This window comes from Microtus ochrogaster, chromosome 15 (genome assembly GCF_000317375.1).
Source record: "Microtus ochrogaster isolate Prairie Vole_2 chromosome 15, MicOch1.0, whole genome shotgun sequence".
In the NCBI taxonomy this organism is placed as follows: Eukaryota; Metazoa; Chordata; class Mammalia; order Rodentia; family Cricetidae; genus Microtus; species Microtus ochrogaster.
Genome location: NC_022017.1, coordinates 37,065,531 through 37,082,246, shown reverse-complemented (window position 1 = coordinate 37,082,246; position 16,716 = coordinate 37,065,531). Strand labels below are relative to the sequence as shown.

At 37.6% G+C, this 16,716-nt stretch overlaps 1 protein-coding gene across 3 annotated transcripts in view; it reads left to right on the top strand.

Annotated features, from left to right (window-relative positions):
* Positions 1–16,473, top strand: part of Efr3a (EFR3 homolog A) — an 82,821-nt gene extending 66,348 nt beyond the window's left edge. For all 3 annotated transcript variants that reach the window (XM_005354544.3, XM_005354543.3, XM_005354545.3), the window contains 5 exons: positions 4,417–4,508; positions 8,803–8,851; positions 9,695–9,798; positions 10,253–10,302; positions 13,872–16,473. In XM_005354544.3, the coding sequence (XP_005354601.1) occupies positions 4,417–4,508; positions 8,803–8,851; positions 9,695–9,798; positions 10,253–10,302; positions 13,872–13,977 (401 nt within the window). In that variant the 3' untranslated portion in view covers positions 13,978–16,473. The remainder of the gene's footprint in view (positions 1–4,416; positions 4,509–8,802; positions 8,852–9,694; positions 9,799–10,252; positions 10,303–13,871) is intronic.
* The last annotated feature ends 243 nt before the right edge of the window (positions 16,474–16,716 follow it).

The following is a 16,716-nucleotide window of genomic DNA, read 5'->3' as shown; positions in this document are numbered from 1 at the left end:
TTTGGAGCCTGTCCTGGAACTAGCTCTTGTAGACCAGGCTGGTCTCGAACTCACAGAGATCCGCCTGCCTCTGCCTCCCAAGTGCTGGGATTAAAGGCGTGCGCCACCACCGCCCGGCAACTTTAATATTTCTTAAACAGTGAAGCAAAGTGAAATCTTTTGTCATTGAACAATACTTTTGCACATTTGTCATTTGGAAGACTGCAGACCATTTCTGAAAAGTAACCTGCCAATTTCTTGTATATTAATTAATGTGTATTTTTTTTGTTTTTAAAAATAATGCCACTGTATTTGAAGACAAATTGCATGATATCTAGCATTAAATTTTTGTTCTAAAAATTAAAAATCAGTTTCATTCACTCTGATATTCAGTTAATGTATATATATGAATGTTACCTTGGTGGAAGAAATAGTTTCCTTTTAAGATAGATATCTCTATTATATAAAAAGAACCATTTGATTCTAGTCAGATAATTTTATGTATTAATTACCAAAAGTAGTATAATCTTTATATATAGCTTTTATCAAACTGAAGCTAACCTGGGCTGCATAGCAAGTTTTGGCCAGCCTAGGCTACATAATAAGAACTTCTCAAAAAAAAAAAAAGTAACAAAATAACAACAAAACAAAAATAAATAAATAAACCACCTCAGAACTCTGTGATTTAGTTTGGTTTCTTTTGGGGGGTGTTAAGCATTTAAAATATTAAACAATTATACTTTGGATTTAGCTATCTTTTCTTCAGTCCCAAAGCCTCCTAAACGCAGGCAGAAACGCAAAGGTAACTCCACCTGGTGTAGTGTAGCCCGCCCTGTCCCAAGCCTGCCCTTCCTGTAGGAAAGCCACTCCCTGGATGTTTAGAAAATGGAGCCGTAGGCTGTGTCTTCTGCCTGTCATTAGCTGTTAACTCTGTTCTATGTCCTTATCCCTTATGTACTTTATTCTCTCTCCTTCTCCCTGTTGACGTCTCTGTAGTTTGTGGTGAGAATAACAGTGTGTATTTTCACCTGTGCTTTGGCTGTTTTTAATTCCTTCTCCGTCAGACAAGCTCCATTCTTTTCCTCAGTGTCTCTTTATCCCAAGCTAGGAAGGAGTCTGAATATTTCAGGGCATAATTAATTTTATGTCTGGATAGAAATTCCTAAGTGCAAGTAAACTTTTCTGATTTATAAGGAATGATGTTTTTAAATTAGTCTGTTGTGTGGAACTTGTCTCATGCAGGAGTCCTAAGAGTTTTATTTTATGTGATATTCGGTTATACATAGTTATTACCTTTTTTTCTGTGTAGTAGCTTTCTACTGTTGATTTTTTAAAATTATGAGCAGTTAAGAACAATAAAACAAAAGTAAAAGCAAAATATAGTACTGGAGAGATGGCTCACAGGTTAAGTGCACTGACTGCTCTTCCAGAAGTCCTGAGTTCAATTCCCAGCAACCACCTAGTCACCCACAACCATCTCTAATGAGATCTGGTGCCCTCTTCTGGTATGCAGGTGTATATGCAGGCAGAACACTATATACATAATAAATAAATCTTTTTTGAAAAAGCAAAATTTATTTAGTGTGTTGGCTAGCATGCACCATCCACCGCCACTATAATATTAGCTCCATTTATCATATTTTGTGCCTAGCATTGAGAACACTGTGTTTTTATTCCTACTTAATCCTTACACTAGCTTAATGAAGAATGTAGCATTTTCTTCTCTATGCATGAGAAGTGAGGTTGATAATAAGCAATTTGATTAAATGGCACACTAAGTTTAGCTGTCTCTATGCTCTTTTAAATACTTAATAATTTATTTGATTTCATAATTTTCAGTGAGATCAAAGATTTCGCATGCATTCAGAATAATTGATGTCAGCTGTGAGCAATAATCAACATCTTTCTTTTATTTGAGTCGTATGACTATGAGACTAACCCATGTACCACTCCAAGACCTGACAGCAAGGGATATAGCTCAGTGGTAAAGCATTTGACTGCAAAGTGATGGAGATTGCATTTTTATTTCCCTGTTTATTGAGAGAATGAGAAAATGAAAATACTAGACATTAGCAGAAGGCCGGATGTGGTGTCATATGCTAGTAATCTTAGCACCCAGAAGGTCAGGTAGGAGGATTGCTAGTTTGGATTGCTTCTTAACTGATCAAGCCTACTGTATGTTAGGCATTGAAGAAGGTGATACTGGGGAAGGTTCTGATTTTCATAAAGCAAGGTTTCAGTATTTCCTTTTTAAGTATGGTTTCTCTTGAACCACAAAGCACAGGTGGTTGAAGGACTTTGTTAATATTATGAATGTAGGGCAGAAGTTTGAATCATTGTATAATTAGGTTCTAGTATGACAACCAGTGGGGCTCTTGTAGAATTTCTTAAAGGGGATGATTAGGATGTGGAATGAAATCACAGTGCATGGTTGCTAAATTCTGAAGTAACTCTGTGCTTACTGGTGCTCTAAACAAAGGCTTCCCTAATGAGACTACTTGTGAAGGTGTCTTGACATTACTCTCGTTGGGTAATTAGACAGTCAACCCAATGTGTGCAGCCTCTTCCATATCTCTCTTATACATACATCATAATTATGTATTTGTAGTGACACAGAAATCTTAGGGAGCTATGCATTGGTCAGTAGGCTTATACGGCTGTTTGTAAATCATAAGTAGGATGGAAAGTTCTGTACTTCAGAAACAGTTCTACTAGGCACCTTAGGAAGACACAGTAGAAGGTTATCCCTGTACTTCTGTAATGATGAATTACAAGTGAGAGATACTAACTTGACATTCAGAAGAGAAGCGATGGTGCTAAGTCCTGGGGAGCTTCACTGGTATTTGTAGAGTGTCTCCCGGGGTGCCTGCTATAGCCCAGAGTGTTATTGACCAAGGAGATCCCTTGATGAGAGTAGAACAGGGCCCACTTTGGCTATTGTTACTACTTGTAAGTGTCATCTGCAGCACAGAGCAAGCATTGTGAACTGTGCTTTCCACACCCTCTCCCTTGTGAAGTTCGGAGAGAGAGAGGCAAAGGAGAGCACTCACCTGGTTCTGGAAGTCAGAGAGAGGGACTGTGTTCTACAGGACCGAGGGTTCAGATCAGTAGGCAACTGTTTCATAGTGTTTTCTTGAGAATGAGCACTTCCAAAAGGCTACAATGTCACAGTGTCTGATAGTTGTCCTGATCCATTCCATCAGGGGTTGGATAAGCCTCTGATTCTGTGCACTGGGATGCATGCTGCTCTTTCCTTTCTCCTTATATAACTGTGGTTATTAGCTATTTTCGTAGCCTGTACTTTGCTATCAGTGCTTAAAAGAAGCATACAGAAGGTCCATAGTTATGTGAAAAACTTTCAACCTTATATCTATAATCATGATAAAGAAATAACACCAGAGCAAGATGCCATCTTATCACCTCTTAGGTTTGCTTCTACCACAAAAGTAAAAGATGACAAGTATCAAAAGTGCCCAGAAATGAGCCTTTACACATTGATGGCTCACATGATTTGTGATACTGTAAATTATTATAGCCACTTTGGAAAACATGATTGAGATTTATTTTCTCATAGTACTGAAAATATAACTACCAAATAGTGTCTCAGTTCCACTTGTGAGCACTCCCAGACTAATTGAAATCAGTGTTTGAGATGTCTGCACACATGTTCCCTGCAGCATTGAGTACTCACAAACATACAGAAACAGCTGAGATGCCAGCAGCCTGACAGTGATGTCCATTCACAGTGTAGTACAACTGAAAAACAGTTTTCACATCTGTATCAGCATGGGTGAATCTAGGGGACATTTGGGGGGCATGACAAATACCATATGACTACCTCCAGTCACACAGGAAAATTAAATTCTGATGTTTTACTGCACAACAAGGTGACTATCATTAGAAACTTCATTTATTTCAGATTAGCTAAAAGAGGACTTAAGGCTGGCAAGATGGCTCAGCAGGTAATTGCATTTGCTGCCAAGCCTGATGACCTGAGTCCCTTATGCAGAATGTACACAGTAGAAGGACAGAACTGGTTCTTTTAAGTTGTGCTCTGACCTCCTTATGTGCACCACAGTATAGGTATTGGCACATAGGCGCACACACAATACAAAACAATTTTAAAATTAAAAGTGTTCTTACTACAAAGCGATGGTATGTTTTTAAGGATGGTTGTGCTGATCAATCTTTGATCATTCCACATTGTATGCAGGCCCAACATTGTACTACACCCTAGGAATGAACAAAAGGAATTACTTTGCAATTTAAGTAAAATAGGTTGAAAGTTGAGAACACACTGCTTTAAATGTTTAGAAAGAACATAAACCCCAAACTCAGCTTTCTACATTTTCTTGCAGTTTTAAATATTTATGTGTCTAAAATGCAGCATAACATTTCTAACTAACAGATAATAGAAGAAAACTATTTTTATTTCAGATGAAGATCGTCTTTCTAGAAGGAAAAGTATTGTGGATACTGTATCTCTTCAGGTGGACATTTTATCGAACAGTGTGCCTTCTGATGATGTGGTAAGTTGCTGGAAGCTTATAATGGAGAACTGTCTTAAAGTAGCCATTATTTTTAAAAAAAGTTTCACTACACCTATAAATGGAAGAAACTACAAATCTAAGTTACTTTCAAGTCAACTAGATTACTAGTAGAAATTAATATGATTTAATTTTTGTGAATTCATTTCAACTGTCTATCAAGATGCATAATACTAATATCTTATTAGAATTTTGCATTGGAATTCTGTGTGACAGAAAGACTATCAAACAGAAGCAAAGTTGTTTGTTTTGTTTTACTTTAAGTATGATATATTATGCATGACCTCTTCAGTTCTTTAAATCCTGTTTATTTTATTTTAAATTATGAAGTATAAAGTACAAAAGCAGATGGATCTATGCACTTCCACGAGGCCAAGTCCTCTCCTCAAAAGTTCCTGTGTAAGGAAATATTGCCACTTTGATCACTAGCTATTATGAATATGACTTAAGCCGTCTCAGTGAACTAACTATTCAAGGACTGTGGCTGCTCACACTGTCCTGCCCTTGATGTTTTCCTCCTGCTTCAGGAGAGCACAGGAGAGTAGTCTGCTGAGTCATAGAAAGAAACATCAGCCAGTGCTCTCGGCGTTTGAGTCTCACAAAGGAGTTTTGATAGCCATCTAAAAGTGATAAACGCTAGCCTGCCAACTCAGCTTCCTCTTCGTGATTCATAGGTTGTTTTCCTGCCCAGCTATTTCATTATTGCTCATAGATACAATATAAATAATTAAAGGACTATCCGATCAAGAAATAGCAAATTGAGTTGTCTGAATTCATGTTCTCTCATTCCTTTAGCTTCGAACGCTTATCAGTTCATTTGTAATTTCTTAGTGTCCAGGGAACAAGCAACTTAGACTTTCTTAGCTATTCAACTCCATTATACAGAATTCTTTGATCATATGGATCACTTGCTAGTGGAGCTCAAGAGCATTGAAGAGGGATCGGGAGGTAGCTTAGTGGGTGAGGTGCTTATGCAAGCAGGAGGACATACCTTCTGGATCCCCAGCACCTACATAAAAAGCCAGGTGCTAAGATGTGGAGATCCTGAAGGCTCTTGACAGTCTAGCCCAGGGGAAACATAAAGTTCAGTGAGGAGACCTTATCTCCTGGACCACAGGAGATGACTAAGTGAATAAAGCCAGGTATGTATAAAGAATGCAGTTAGGTTCTCTGGTATCCCATAAAAGCCAATAGATGTGGCATCCACCTCTAATTCCAGCATTTAGAAGGCCTCAGGATCTCTAGGGCAAGTTTGCTAACTCGAATTGATGAAATCAGGATTTACCAAGAGACCCTATTATATAAGGTGGAAAGTGACCAAGGAAGATAGCTGACATCAACTTTGGGCTTCCACACCTGCACACTTAGGGAATTCTGCATACACATGTGCACACATAAATATGCAGAAAAAAAAAGGGTAGTGCTGTTCTGATGGACACTTGCCTGGGACACCGAGGGAATGAAAGAAGGATAGATGATATACAGAAAAGTTGGAATTGGGTAGGCGGTGTACTCACTAATGGAGCGGTACTAATATCAACTAGGCAACAACCCAGAACCTCAGCCATCAGCTAGGGGAGCATTCTCAAATTGTGGTCCTCTAGAAGAAAGAAGCTGCAGTGTTTGCAGACACTGCCAGTTCCTGATCCTGACCCAAAGAAGGCCGGTTCCCTGGGGTCTGAGGCATTGGTCCTTGTTGGTACTATACAATCACTCAGGACTTCATCCATTCCTTACATATGCACTCAAGGCTTCCTCTGCTCCCCCACACTGAAGGTAGATAGAGGAGCAATTGAGGAAGAAATCCCAGTATCAACTTTTGGCCTGTACTCTCCATCCATACGCACACAGAATTACTTGAAAAGGTTAAAACTATCTTCCCCAAATCCGCCTCATTCTTCAAAGCCTCTTTAGTATATACACTTCTTATTTGTAAAGAGAGTATCTTGCTAACTTTCAGTGAGTAGGATTTTAGTCTTACTACCCTTTCAGTAAAGAAATTTGCTGAGAGCCTTGGCTTCTAGGCTTAATTTTAATCAAGAATGCAGGATGTTTTAATGTTGTGATTTTTATAGGTCTTTTTGTTTATTTTTTTGTTTTAAAATTAATGTGTTTGATACTTGAGACTGTTGTAAAGAATCAGTCTGTGTTGTTGAGGTTTCTGTCCTGCCTGGTTTCTGTCCCCCCGCCAGGTCCCACAGCCGTTTAGCCCCAGAGAAATCACACAAAGGTCTATATTAATGATAAACTGATTGGCCCATTAGCTCAAGCTTCTTATTAACTCTTATAACTTATTTTAGCCCATTATTCTAGTATATGTTAGCCACATGACTCGGTAACTTTTACAGTGGGGCAGGTCATATCTTCCTTCTTCCCTGTCTGGACAGGACTGGGGAGGAATGGGTTTCCTCCTTCCTAGAATTCTCCTGTCTGGTTGTCCCACCTATACTTCCTGCCTGGCTACTGGCCAGTCAGCATTTACTTAAAACATAATTGACAGAATATAGACAATTGTCCCACACCAAGTCTGTTATAAAGTAAACTGAAAAATATATACACAAAGACACTATAAAGATTCTCTAAGTTCATTAATACGTTAGATTCTCAAAGGCAGTGTGCTATAAGCCTGTCACATACATCACACACTGGATGTTTGATAAGTACAATTTAATGTCATATTTAGTTGAGCACATTTGAGTTTCAAACTCACTGGAATATACTTTTGTATATTAGTTGTTCAGATGCCAAAAGATAGAACAGAATTGCCTTATAGACGAAACTAAGTGTATATAGTGAGGGCAGGAGAAATCCATATAAGTTAGCTATTTTCCAGTTACTGTTAAATATTTATTTCAGCATTCATCATAAAAGTTATTATAGCAAGAATACCTGCATTATAACTTTTCTCATGTTCTCTGTCCTGTACTATATATTTTTGTTGTTGTTAAATATGAAGCTATTTATCCCAGTCTAAGAACAGTGAGTCTTGTTTACTTTGTTAAAATGCTAGTGCTAGATTGCTCATAGGTGCAAATGACTAGCCAGAGCCTAATCTTGTATATCTGCTCCAAATATCTAGAATGCAACTGAAGATTCCAAAGTTTAATCTGACTTCAACTAAAAATGTGACCCTCGATAGCAAAGCTGAGGTAGCGGACTCTTGCTGCTTGACTTCCAGCTAAAGCCTTTGTTAAGAGACGCTAAGGTGCAGAACATACAGTCTTGCTTTCGTTAGTCTTGCTGCCTTAGACTTAGCAAAAGACGCCCATGAGCTAAACTTAGGGATGACCGAAGTGCCAGGCAAGTACTCATGTATCCTATCATTGCTTAACTTTCATTCAGAGATACTATAGTAACCATTTATTACTCTGTGAAAATGTTTTCGTGCCTCTTAAAGTACCACTGCCCAATTGTCCCAAAATGCTAATCTTTTAAAATCATAAAACATTTATTTTATAGCTTTGTACATATTTCAAAGCAAGAGATCTGAGATCTGAGAGCCCCAGATAAAGGGTATTTATAGGAAATACAAAACTGGTGGTTAGCCTTAGAAAATCCAGAATATGGTTGCTTTAGGGTGAACACTTCTCAATATAGTAATTCCTTGAAATCTTTATTTGTTCTTTTGTGTGTGAATGTTTTGCCTGCATGTATACCTGGCACCAGAGGAGTATCAGATCCCCTGGAACAAAAGTTAAGGACAAATATGTGCCACCACATGGGTGCTGGGATACTAACTCTGGCCCTCTGCAAGAACAGCAAATACTCTTAACCACTGAGCCATCTCTGAAGCCCATTCTTTTAACCATTTAAAATCTTAGTTATTTCATACTTGATTTGTATGCTATCTACAGTAATAAAATGATAAAGGGTCTTTAATGGTTAGTTATTATTTATCACATAGCAAAAAAATGTATTTGTAATCTCAGCCTTGATTGCTTCAAAGTGCCTTCCTCCTACCAAGCACAAATCAGTCACTGTATCATGTGGCACATCCATACCCTGGAGGCCGTGCCTCATCCAAGGATGCAGAGGTGCTGCCTCCTCTGCAAGGCTAATACCCACCTTTGTGACAGTCAGGAAGCCACTGCAGGAGGCCATTGTTATGGCCAGGGAAGAAGTGCAGAGATTCTGCTGTTTGGAATATAATCTCAGCTCTAGCCAATCAAAAGGAGGAAAAAAATATTGGTGAAAATGTTTAGGTGACTTGTATGTTGGTAAAAATATTAATTATATTCACTTTTCTTACTCTTTGTTCTCCTTACACTCTGTTTAGGTTAGCAACACTGAAGAAATAACCTTTGAAGCACTGAAGAAAGCAATTGGTGAGCTGTGGAGAACTGTTTAGTTCTCCTAAAATCTCATCTTTACCTTGGTACTTTTTTAGTTGATAGAATAAGCAGATAAAGCATGAAAAGAAAGAAAAGGAAAAATATCATTGGTCTCTATATAAGTGGGTCATTTATTTAAATACATTGTTTATGCTTTTTAGATTGTCTCAGATGTATGTACACATAAACAAACATGGTGATATAAACAAGGTAGATGTTTGTTTTTTACTTACTATCTAACAAACTTTGTCCAGACCATCATGGTCTTTAGTTTAAAAAAAAAAATGCCTTTCTGTTAAAAGACTCTGAGACACATTGGCTCTAAACAACTCAGCTGTATTTTATTTTTTTATCCATTGGGATCTAGATGCAGTTTAACAAAATTTTAGTGCTTGTGTATGTACAAGGGCAGCAGCATAGTTAGACAAAAAAGAAGTATTCAGAAAAGCCCTGGTAGTCTTTTGATTTCTGTTAAGTTGCTGTTCTCTCTTGTATATGTAGGTGTGAATGTGTGTGCATGCGTTTTTGTAGGTTTATGTATTATGTGTATATCTTTATCTATGTGTGTTTGTTGTGTATATGTATTTAGTAAGAGGCCGGAATTCTATGAAAGTAGGCATTTTGGTGTGGAATTTTAACTTTTAGATTTAAATTTTTTCCCCAAATATTTGTGTTATCTAGTATCAAGTGAAACATTTAAGGAATGTTGTGTTCTTTGCCTTTTTCACTATAGAAGTCACTCTTTAATCATTCTTATGTGGGGGACTATAGATCATTGGTTCCCGTGGCCTTTGGCATGATTTTATGACACTCTTTCTCTAACTGGTCCTTACACAGATACCAATGGAATGGAAGAACAGGAAAAGGAAAAGAGACGTCTTGTGATAGAGAAGTTCCAGAAAGCACCTTTTGAAGAAATAGCAGCACAGTGTGAATCCAAAGTAAGTGAGTTGATGGACAGTGGGTGGGGAATGACATTTTGGAGCTTATTCTGCCCACTGGCTTTAGGCATATTGTGACTCCAGCCTCTGACAGCAGAGCTATTGCCTAAAGAATTTCTTTATATGATGATGATGGTGGTGGCGATGGAAATAGCAGATCCTGAGCTGGGTGAATGACAGTCATTGCTTTGGTGTTTTGTTCTGTTTTGGTTTGTTTGTATCGAATGGTTTTTGATAATTTTACTGTGGATATTTTTTGTGTTTCAACTTTCAGCTTGTGACTATAGAACTTGAAAAGGGTGAGTGTGGGGAGAAGACCTACATTAAAGTCCAATAGATACTGCAGATTAGAGTATTCAGACAGTCTCATGTCAGCCTCATAGTTATAGTTGTGCTTCATATATGGGTGGCTGGCAAACAAGAAATTCTTACCATTCCTTATTCTCCTTTGCAGGCAAACTTGCTTCATGATAGACTTGCTCAAATACTGGAGCTCACCATACGGTAAGGGCTTTGTCAGCACAGAAGTAGTAACACAGAAACTAGAAGCTGTGCGTGGCTGTGCATGTTTAATAACTGCTTTGCACTGAGCATAAAGAAGATCTGACTGGCAACCCTTTGTCTCAGTCCTCCTGTTTGGAGTCTGAACAGTCTCTTGTCCAGTTATCTCCTGGCATTTCTAACTTTCTCTTAAACCATCTCTTCCTTCGTGCTGGCCTGATGCGTAACTAGGAATTCTAATGTTATGTTTAACTGGAGATCATTCATATTTAACTATTTTCACACACTCCATCTACAGTTTGCTGTGCTTCCATCCAGAGCAGTTACACTCTTACTGGGATGGATCCTTCACTTTCCTTGAGCTTTCCCATACACTATCTAGTTATTATGAGAATTTTATTCCAGAGTATACAGTATCTCACTGCTGTCCGTCATTCTCAGTTTGTCTCTCCTTAAGTAATTCAGTCTAAGAAGGACGAAGGCTCTCTTAAGCCCTCTGTACAGGAGGAACTGCCACAAGGTCTCCCACTGACATCAGTGTGGAAATTGGCCCAGTAGAGGGGACACACACACACACACACACACACACACACACACAGAGAGAGCCTTGCTTCTGAAATTTTGTTTTCTCCTTCAGCTAAATCCTTTATCTTTTAACTTGACTAATTCTGTTTTTTTTCTTCAAGTTTATATCTTAAATGATTAAAAGAGACTGTTAGCCATTCTTGTCTACTTGACTTGTTTTTATTCTACTTTGTCTTCCACTATCATATGTAAGACACTTTTTTAAAATCAATTTCACTTATTATTCTGAACATTTTCTCACCACTTTACTGTTTCAAAGGAGAGAATTGTTCATTTATAAAAATTCAGAAAAGGACTAAATTATAAAATGTATTAGAGACTTCCTTTTCAGAAAAAAATTACCAAATACAGAACTTTAACTCTGTTAGTTAAAATTCCAGATACCTGCTATGTACTTGGCCTTAGGCTATATACTTTATATCAGTTATTTCTTCTCTCAACCCAGAAAAGTAAGTACATGCTGTCTCTGAGTTTCCAAGTAAAGACACCAGAGCCTAGAGAAGGAACATAATTTGCTGAAGGACTTGTACTTTGAGACAGACAATTAAAACATATAGTCTGCATTCTCAAGTAGAGTGATGCTGCGACCAACACTCTTACAACACTGTTACATCAGCTCATTTGTATGGGTTTAAAAGTTTAAGAACAGCATTATATTTTTTATCTTTTGGTACCATGACTTTGTCTAGTATTGGCTTTGTCTGGATTGGACTTAACACTTGGTGGCAGTTAATACTTAGCAACACTTAGAGTGTCCCAGAGTGTTTCAGTAGGAGTCCATCCACAGATGCCTCTTTGGAAGAAGTTCTGGGACAGCTTGTATGATACAGAGGGGCTAACGGCATGTTGCACTGTGGGTTTTCAGGCCTATCTGCACATTTTCTCCTGTTTATCTGATCAGCCAGAGAAGAGACTTTGTGCTATACAAAAGTGAAGCCAAACCATCTTATACCTCAGTCTCTGTTTTTTATTCACCATGGCTTGGGTACAGAAGAGAAAAAAAGGAGAAATGAAAGCAACTGTAAAATGAATGCAGCAGCAGACACAGCCAGTTACTGCACCCTGTACACGAAGGGCGTCAGCAATTCCTGGAGAGTGCATGTGTTGGAGAGAGACATACTGGCTCCCACCCTGTTTCCTGCCTGTGTTTACTGGGATCCTGCTGTACTGTTCTCTTTATACTCTCATCACTATAAACTTAACATTCTTATTCAAGTATTAAAGCATAACAATCAAGAAAATACAAATGCAAATGTTTGCAAAGCACAATGTAAAAGATTGAAATAGTGTCAGTAGCTATAAATACTGGAACAGTTGCAAGATTATTTTTTAGCTGTATAATGTAGTTGATAGCAATTCAAAATTGAAGTTGATTATATGAGACTAATTCTTGTACATATTATTAATTAGTGAAAGTACCAATAACCATGGAATACTAATTAACACAGATTAAGAAATAAGTTTACATCTAAGATATACTTATTTATATACAGAAAAAAAATCACACCTTCTTTTAACATTTACTTAATTTTGTATATATATGGCATATGTAGCAGGGGGGCAGTTCAGTGTCGGCTCTCTTTCAAGTGTTGGTATCTCCTACCATGTAGGATCTCAGGCTTGAACTCAGGTCATCAAGCTTAGAGACAAATACCTTTTCCCACCAAGCCATTTGCCTGCTACATACCTTATTCTCGAATAGTAAATGAGTATCATAAAGACATCAGCTCTTTACAAATCAACCCATAGAAACCTTTGCAGAATGTAGTCATTATTTTACATTTTAAGAAAATGCTACAGGCAGTCTGGAAAAATCCTTATGCAAGAGGGGGAAGGAAAATGCAGTAGGAGAATGAACAAGGCCCTACCTACGCCAAGAAAGATATGGTAGATCTTTGCTTGGGTTTTTTTGTTTTTATTGTTTTGTTTTGGCTCTTTTGAGACATATTCTTCCTGTAATGTCCAGTTATTGTTGCTCACAGAGAGCCACTTGCCTCTGCCTCCCAAGTGCTGGGATTAAAAGTTTTCACCATAAAGCCTGGCCTTGCTGGCATTCTGAACAGTTTGAGTTTGTATAGAAGTAAGTAAAATACAGGATATTTATGAGAAAGATAAAGTTTTAGGTTTTCAAGGAAAAGAACAGTTGTTGAGTTTCTTATATGTAGGCCAAAGATGACATGCCAGTGAGGGCAGGCAGAGCATTCCTCCTCCACCTCAAAGAGAAAGGCAGTCTTTCTTTTATAGGGTAGTAGACAGCAGATGTATTCAGAGGTGTGTGTACATGCACATGAGTGTGATCTTTGTTAGCTAAAAGAGTTGATCATTAAATAATGGATTATTAAAGTATTTGCCCTATGTGACAAAAGTGGATTAATGAGTTTATTTATTTAAAGAAACCAGAATGGATGGCACAGAGATGTTTATCACTAACAGTAGCTCAGAAATTAAAAACAATAATGGGAACGGGTTCCTTCTTGCCTCCTGGTTAGCAAGCACTGCTTCCATCCCTTAAACCACCATAAATTTCCAGTATTGTCACTGTCCATACTAAGAGTAAAATTGTGAACATTTACTTATAAGTCTCTAGACCAAGAATATATATAAAAATAGACTAGTAAGCATGATGAATAATAATGAAAATGAATCTATATTTGTCTAGGAGATAAAATATCTCTATAGGACAGAATACCACACTACCATAAGAGTGATATATGTGAAAAAGCAGGGTTTTTTTAACTTGTGAATCAAAATAGCCCATAAAAATGAACAGTATAATAGCACTATAAAAATTACACATACACACATAAACAAAGTCTGTTTTGGACTTGAAATAGCCAGAATCCCTCTTTTGCCTATACTGTGTCATCAGTGGCCATCGCCTCCCCTACATCAAGCCCTTCCATTAAGCAACTTTATTTGGCTGTTTGCAGGCAATGGTTGAATATTGTAAATGCACCTGCTGATAGCACCATGTTCTTCTTTTACAGCCCTCCTCCCAGTCCATCTGGAACACTGACCATTACTTCTGGGCATGCCCAATACCAGTCCGTTCCAGTCTATGAGATGAAGTTTCCAGATCTGTGTGTGTATTGACTGACTCAATGAAGACTACAGCATTTAAAAGAATCTTAAAGCCTGAAACACAAGGCCAAGACAGTTTTCAGGATTTGCATAACGCTTACTGACGTGTCCTGAAATGTGATGCCACTTATCTCTGACCATACACATGTCATTCTGTGTCAATTGTGAGTACTTCTGAAGGTAGACTTATGCCACGTTAATTTGTTTTGAGGTTCCTGTTAGCGCTTAAGATTGAACATGTATTGCTTTCACGTTATGCCGTTGTTAAATAATATGTTTTAAACTTTGCACAAACATGATTTAAAAAAAAAAGATTGAAACTGTATGAAGTGTCTGCTGATTTCTTAAGCATCTTCACAACCACTTGCTTTTGTTTTGTTTTCTTCCAGAGTAAATTTCTTCCTAATTTCTAGGGTTGCAAATGCTTTCATGCTTTCTAAATCCATGCTTCAGAGGGCTGTGTAGCGCTCTCCCTTCAGTCCTCAGTAGTAAATGTGGCAAGTATTTCTACGGTAGCAGCGGTAGAAAAATCTCCTGAATACTGGCCAGGCCTTACTGGTCTTGGAATACTGTGTTTTCTGCTTCAAGATGAGCCCTTGAGCCCCTTAGAGCTCACTCTTGGAGCACCAAAAGGTGCAGTGTTTTCCACGTATGATGTGTTAGTTTACAGACTGCGCTTTGAAACTATAGTTGTATTTTGCTGTGACGCCATTAATTAAATGAAATATATATTTACTATAGAAAAGAAAGAAATTTAAAACAGCTGTTCACCTGTGCAGAGCCTATACATTTCATTTTCTTTTAAATGAATGAATTCTCATTTTTATATTGTACATTATTTAGGTTTTCATAGTAAAATATTTCCCCAGTGAACCTTTTAATTTGTAAGATTTGAACCAAAATTTGTGTGCGTCTCTATTGAAGATGAGTTACATGCATTCAGAACGGTGCATGTGTTCTTGCTAAGGTCTGTGAGTGTGAGACTGAAAGGGCAGTGTGTGCTACACATGCTACTGAACACCACACCATGAAAAAGGAATCCTTCTGCAATTAGAAATTTCTCTTAGCACAGTTTTTAAGATCATTTCGTGTAAGTCTACTTTTTCGTGTTCAGTTTCTTTTTACATAAAACAGTATTCCTATCAAAAATTATAGCCCAAAAATAATTTGTCTTTAGTTCAGTTTTGTTTTTAATGAAATGAAAAACTGGATGTTTTAAATGTGTGTTTATGGTTATTTGGGCACCATTCTTACAGACAGGAATAAACAAGAAAAGGAAATGAACTTAGAATGTCACACCCAAAATTTTCAATATTTACAGCAGAGTAAAATATCTTGGAGATGGGTCCATTTGCTCAAACCTCTGACAGAGTAGTCCAGGCTGCTGCTAATGGCAGACTCAACCAGACCTTGTCTTCAGAGGGACAGTGTAGCTCCCACTGGAGTAGCAGAGCCCTGGCCCAGCCGTCACTTCATGGTGGATCCCTCTCACATGTGTGGAGCCTGTCACCAGTTAATATTAAGCTTTGTGCATTTTTGTTTCCCTTTTTTCTTCTGTATTTTAAAAGAAGGCTATTATTTTTGACATTTTATTATTTAGATTTTATTATTTTAAAATCTAAACAGGGGGACATGCAAAAACAATCATCATCCACTTGGATGTCATTTTATAAATTAACACTGTGTGCTTTTGTATGGAAAATATATAATTTAATAGTATAAGAAAAAGATATATATTCACTTGCATTCATGCAAAACACAAGCTTTGCTGTATAAAGTTTTGCATTTCATAGTGATTTTAAAAAGGCATGCTTTGCATGTAAAGGAAAACCATTGCAGTCTTTTGTTTTGATTTTTAATCATTCCTTTTTCTTGGTTTTTGTAAGCTGCTGGTTTGGGTTTTGCTACTCTTAAACCACAGTACACTTCTGGATCTAGTAGGTCCAGTAGACTAAACTGGTCTTGTTGACGAGGGTTCCCAAAACATCCCGATGGATGTTTCTCTGTCTCACTCTTCTACATTTGCAGGGATTGCCCTTAGGCAAGTGTGCAAGCTGTGGTACAGCTAGTTCAGGAACTGAATCTTTAGGACTTGCTAAGCTCTATATTGGTATATTTTGTCAGGTACGTTATACTCAAATTGTTTATTATCTTTCTTGTCATATACAGCTGGTTATATTCTGTGTGACACTGAATAGTTCATTTAAATGTCCCTCCTATGCTTATGATGTCTGTGGCTGCTTATATAGTTTCACTGACTTTACCTGATCTTTCATAGTCTTTCTCTCTCATGTTCTCTTTCCCTCCCCCAACCCTCCTTTAGAACTCATTATCCTTTAGAATAAAGCCACCTTCAACCAGCAGTTTAGCTCCCCACTCCCACAAATGGAGCTCATTTGTCTCACTAATGCTGATACATGTATTGATGTGATTAAGTCAGTTTTTTAAATGTAAAATTTCATTGTGCAATCAAATGTAAGCAATAAAACAGAAGTTGCATCTCCTGTGCATAAGTGCATTTTTATTATAGCATTACATATATGGAATTAAGCTTCTTCAACATTGGACTTGGAAAAAGTCAAGGTGCTGGGAAGATTCTTCGCCATGTATATGAGAGTCATCAGAACCATAGCTTACTAGTATGAAGGTTAAGCCTTCTGGGTGCTTCGCTTAGTTGCCATCAGACTTCTTTCCACCGCACCTCCTTGCTCTCTAAATTATACAGTCTCTCTTAAAAAATACAGCTGTTCT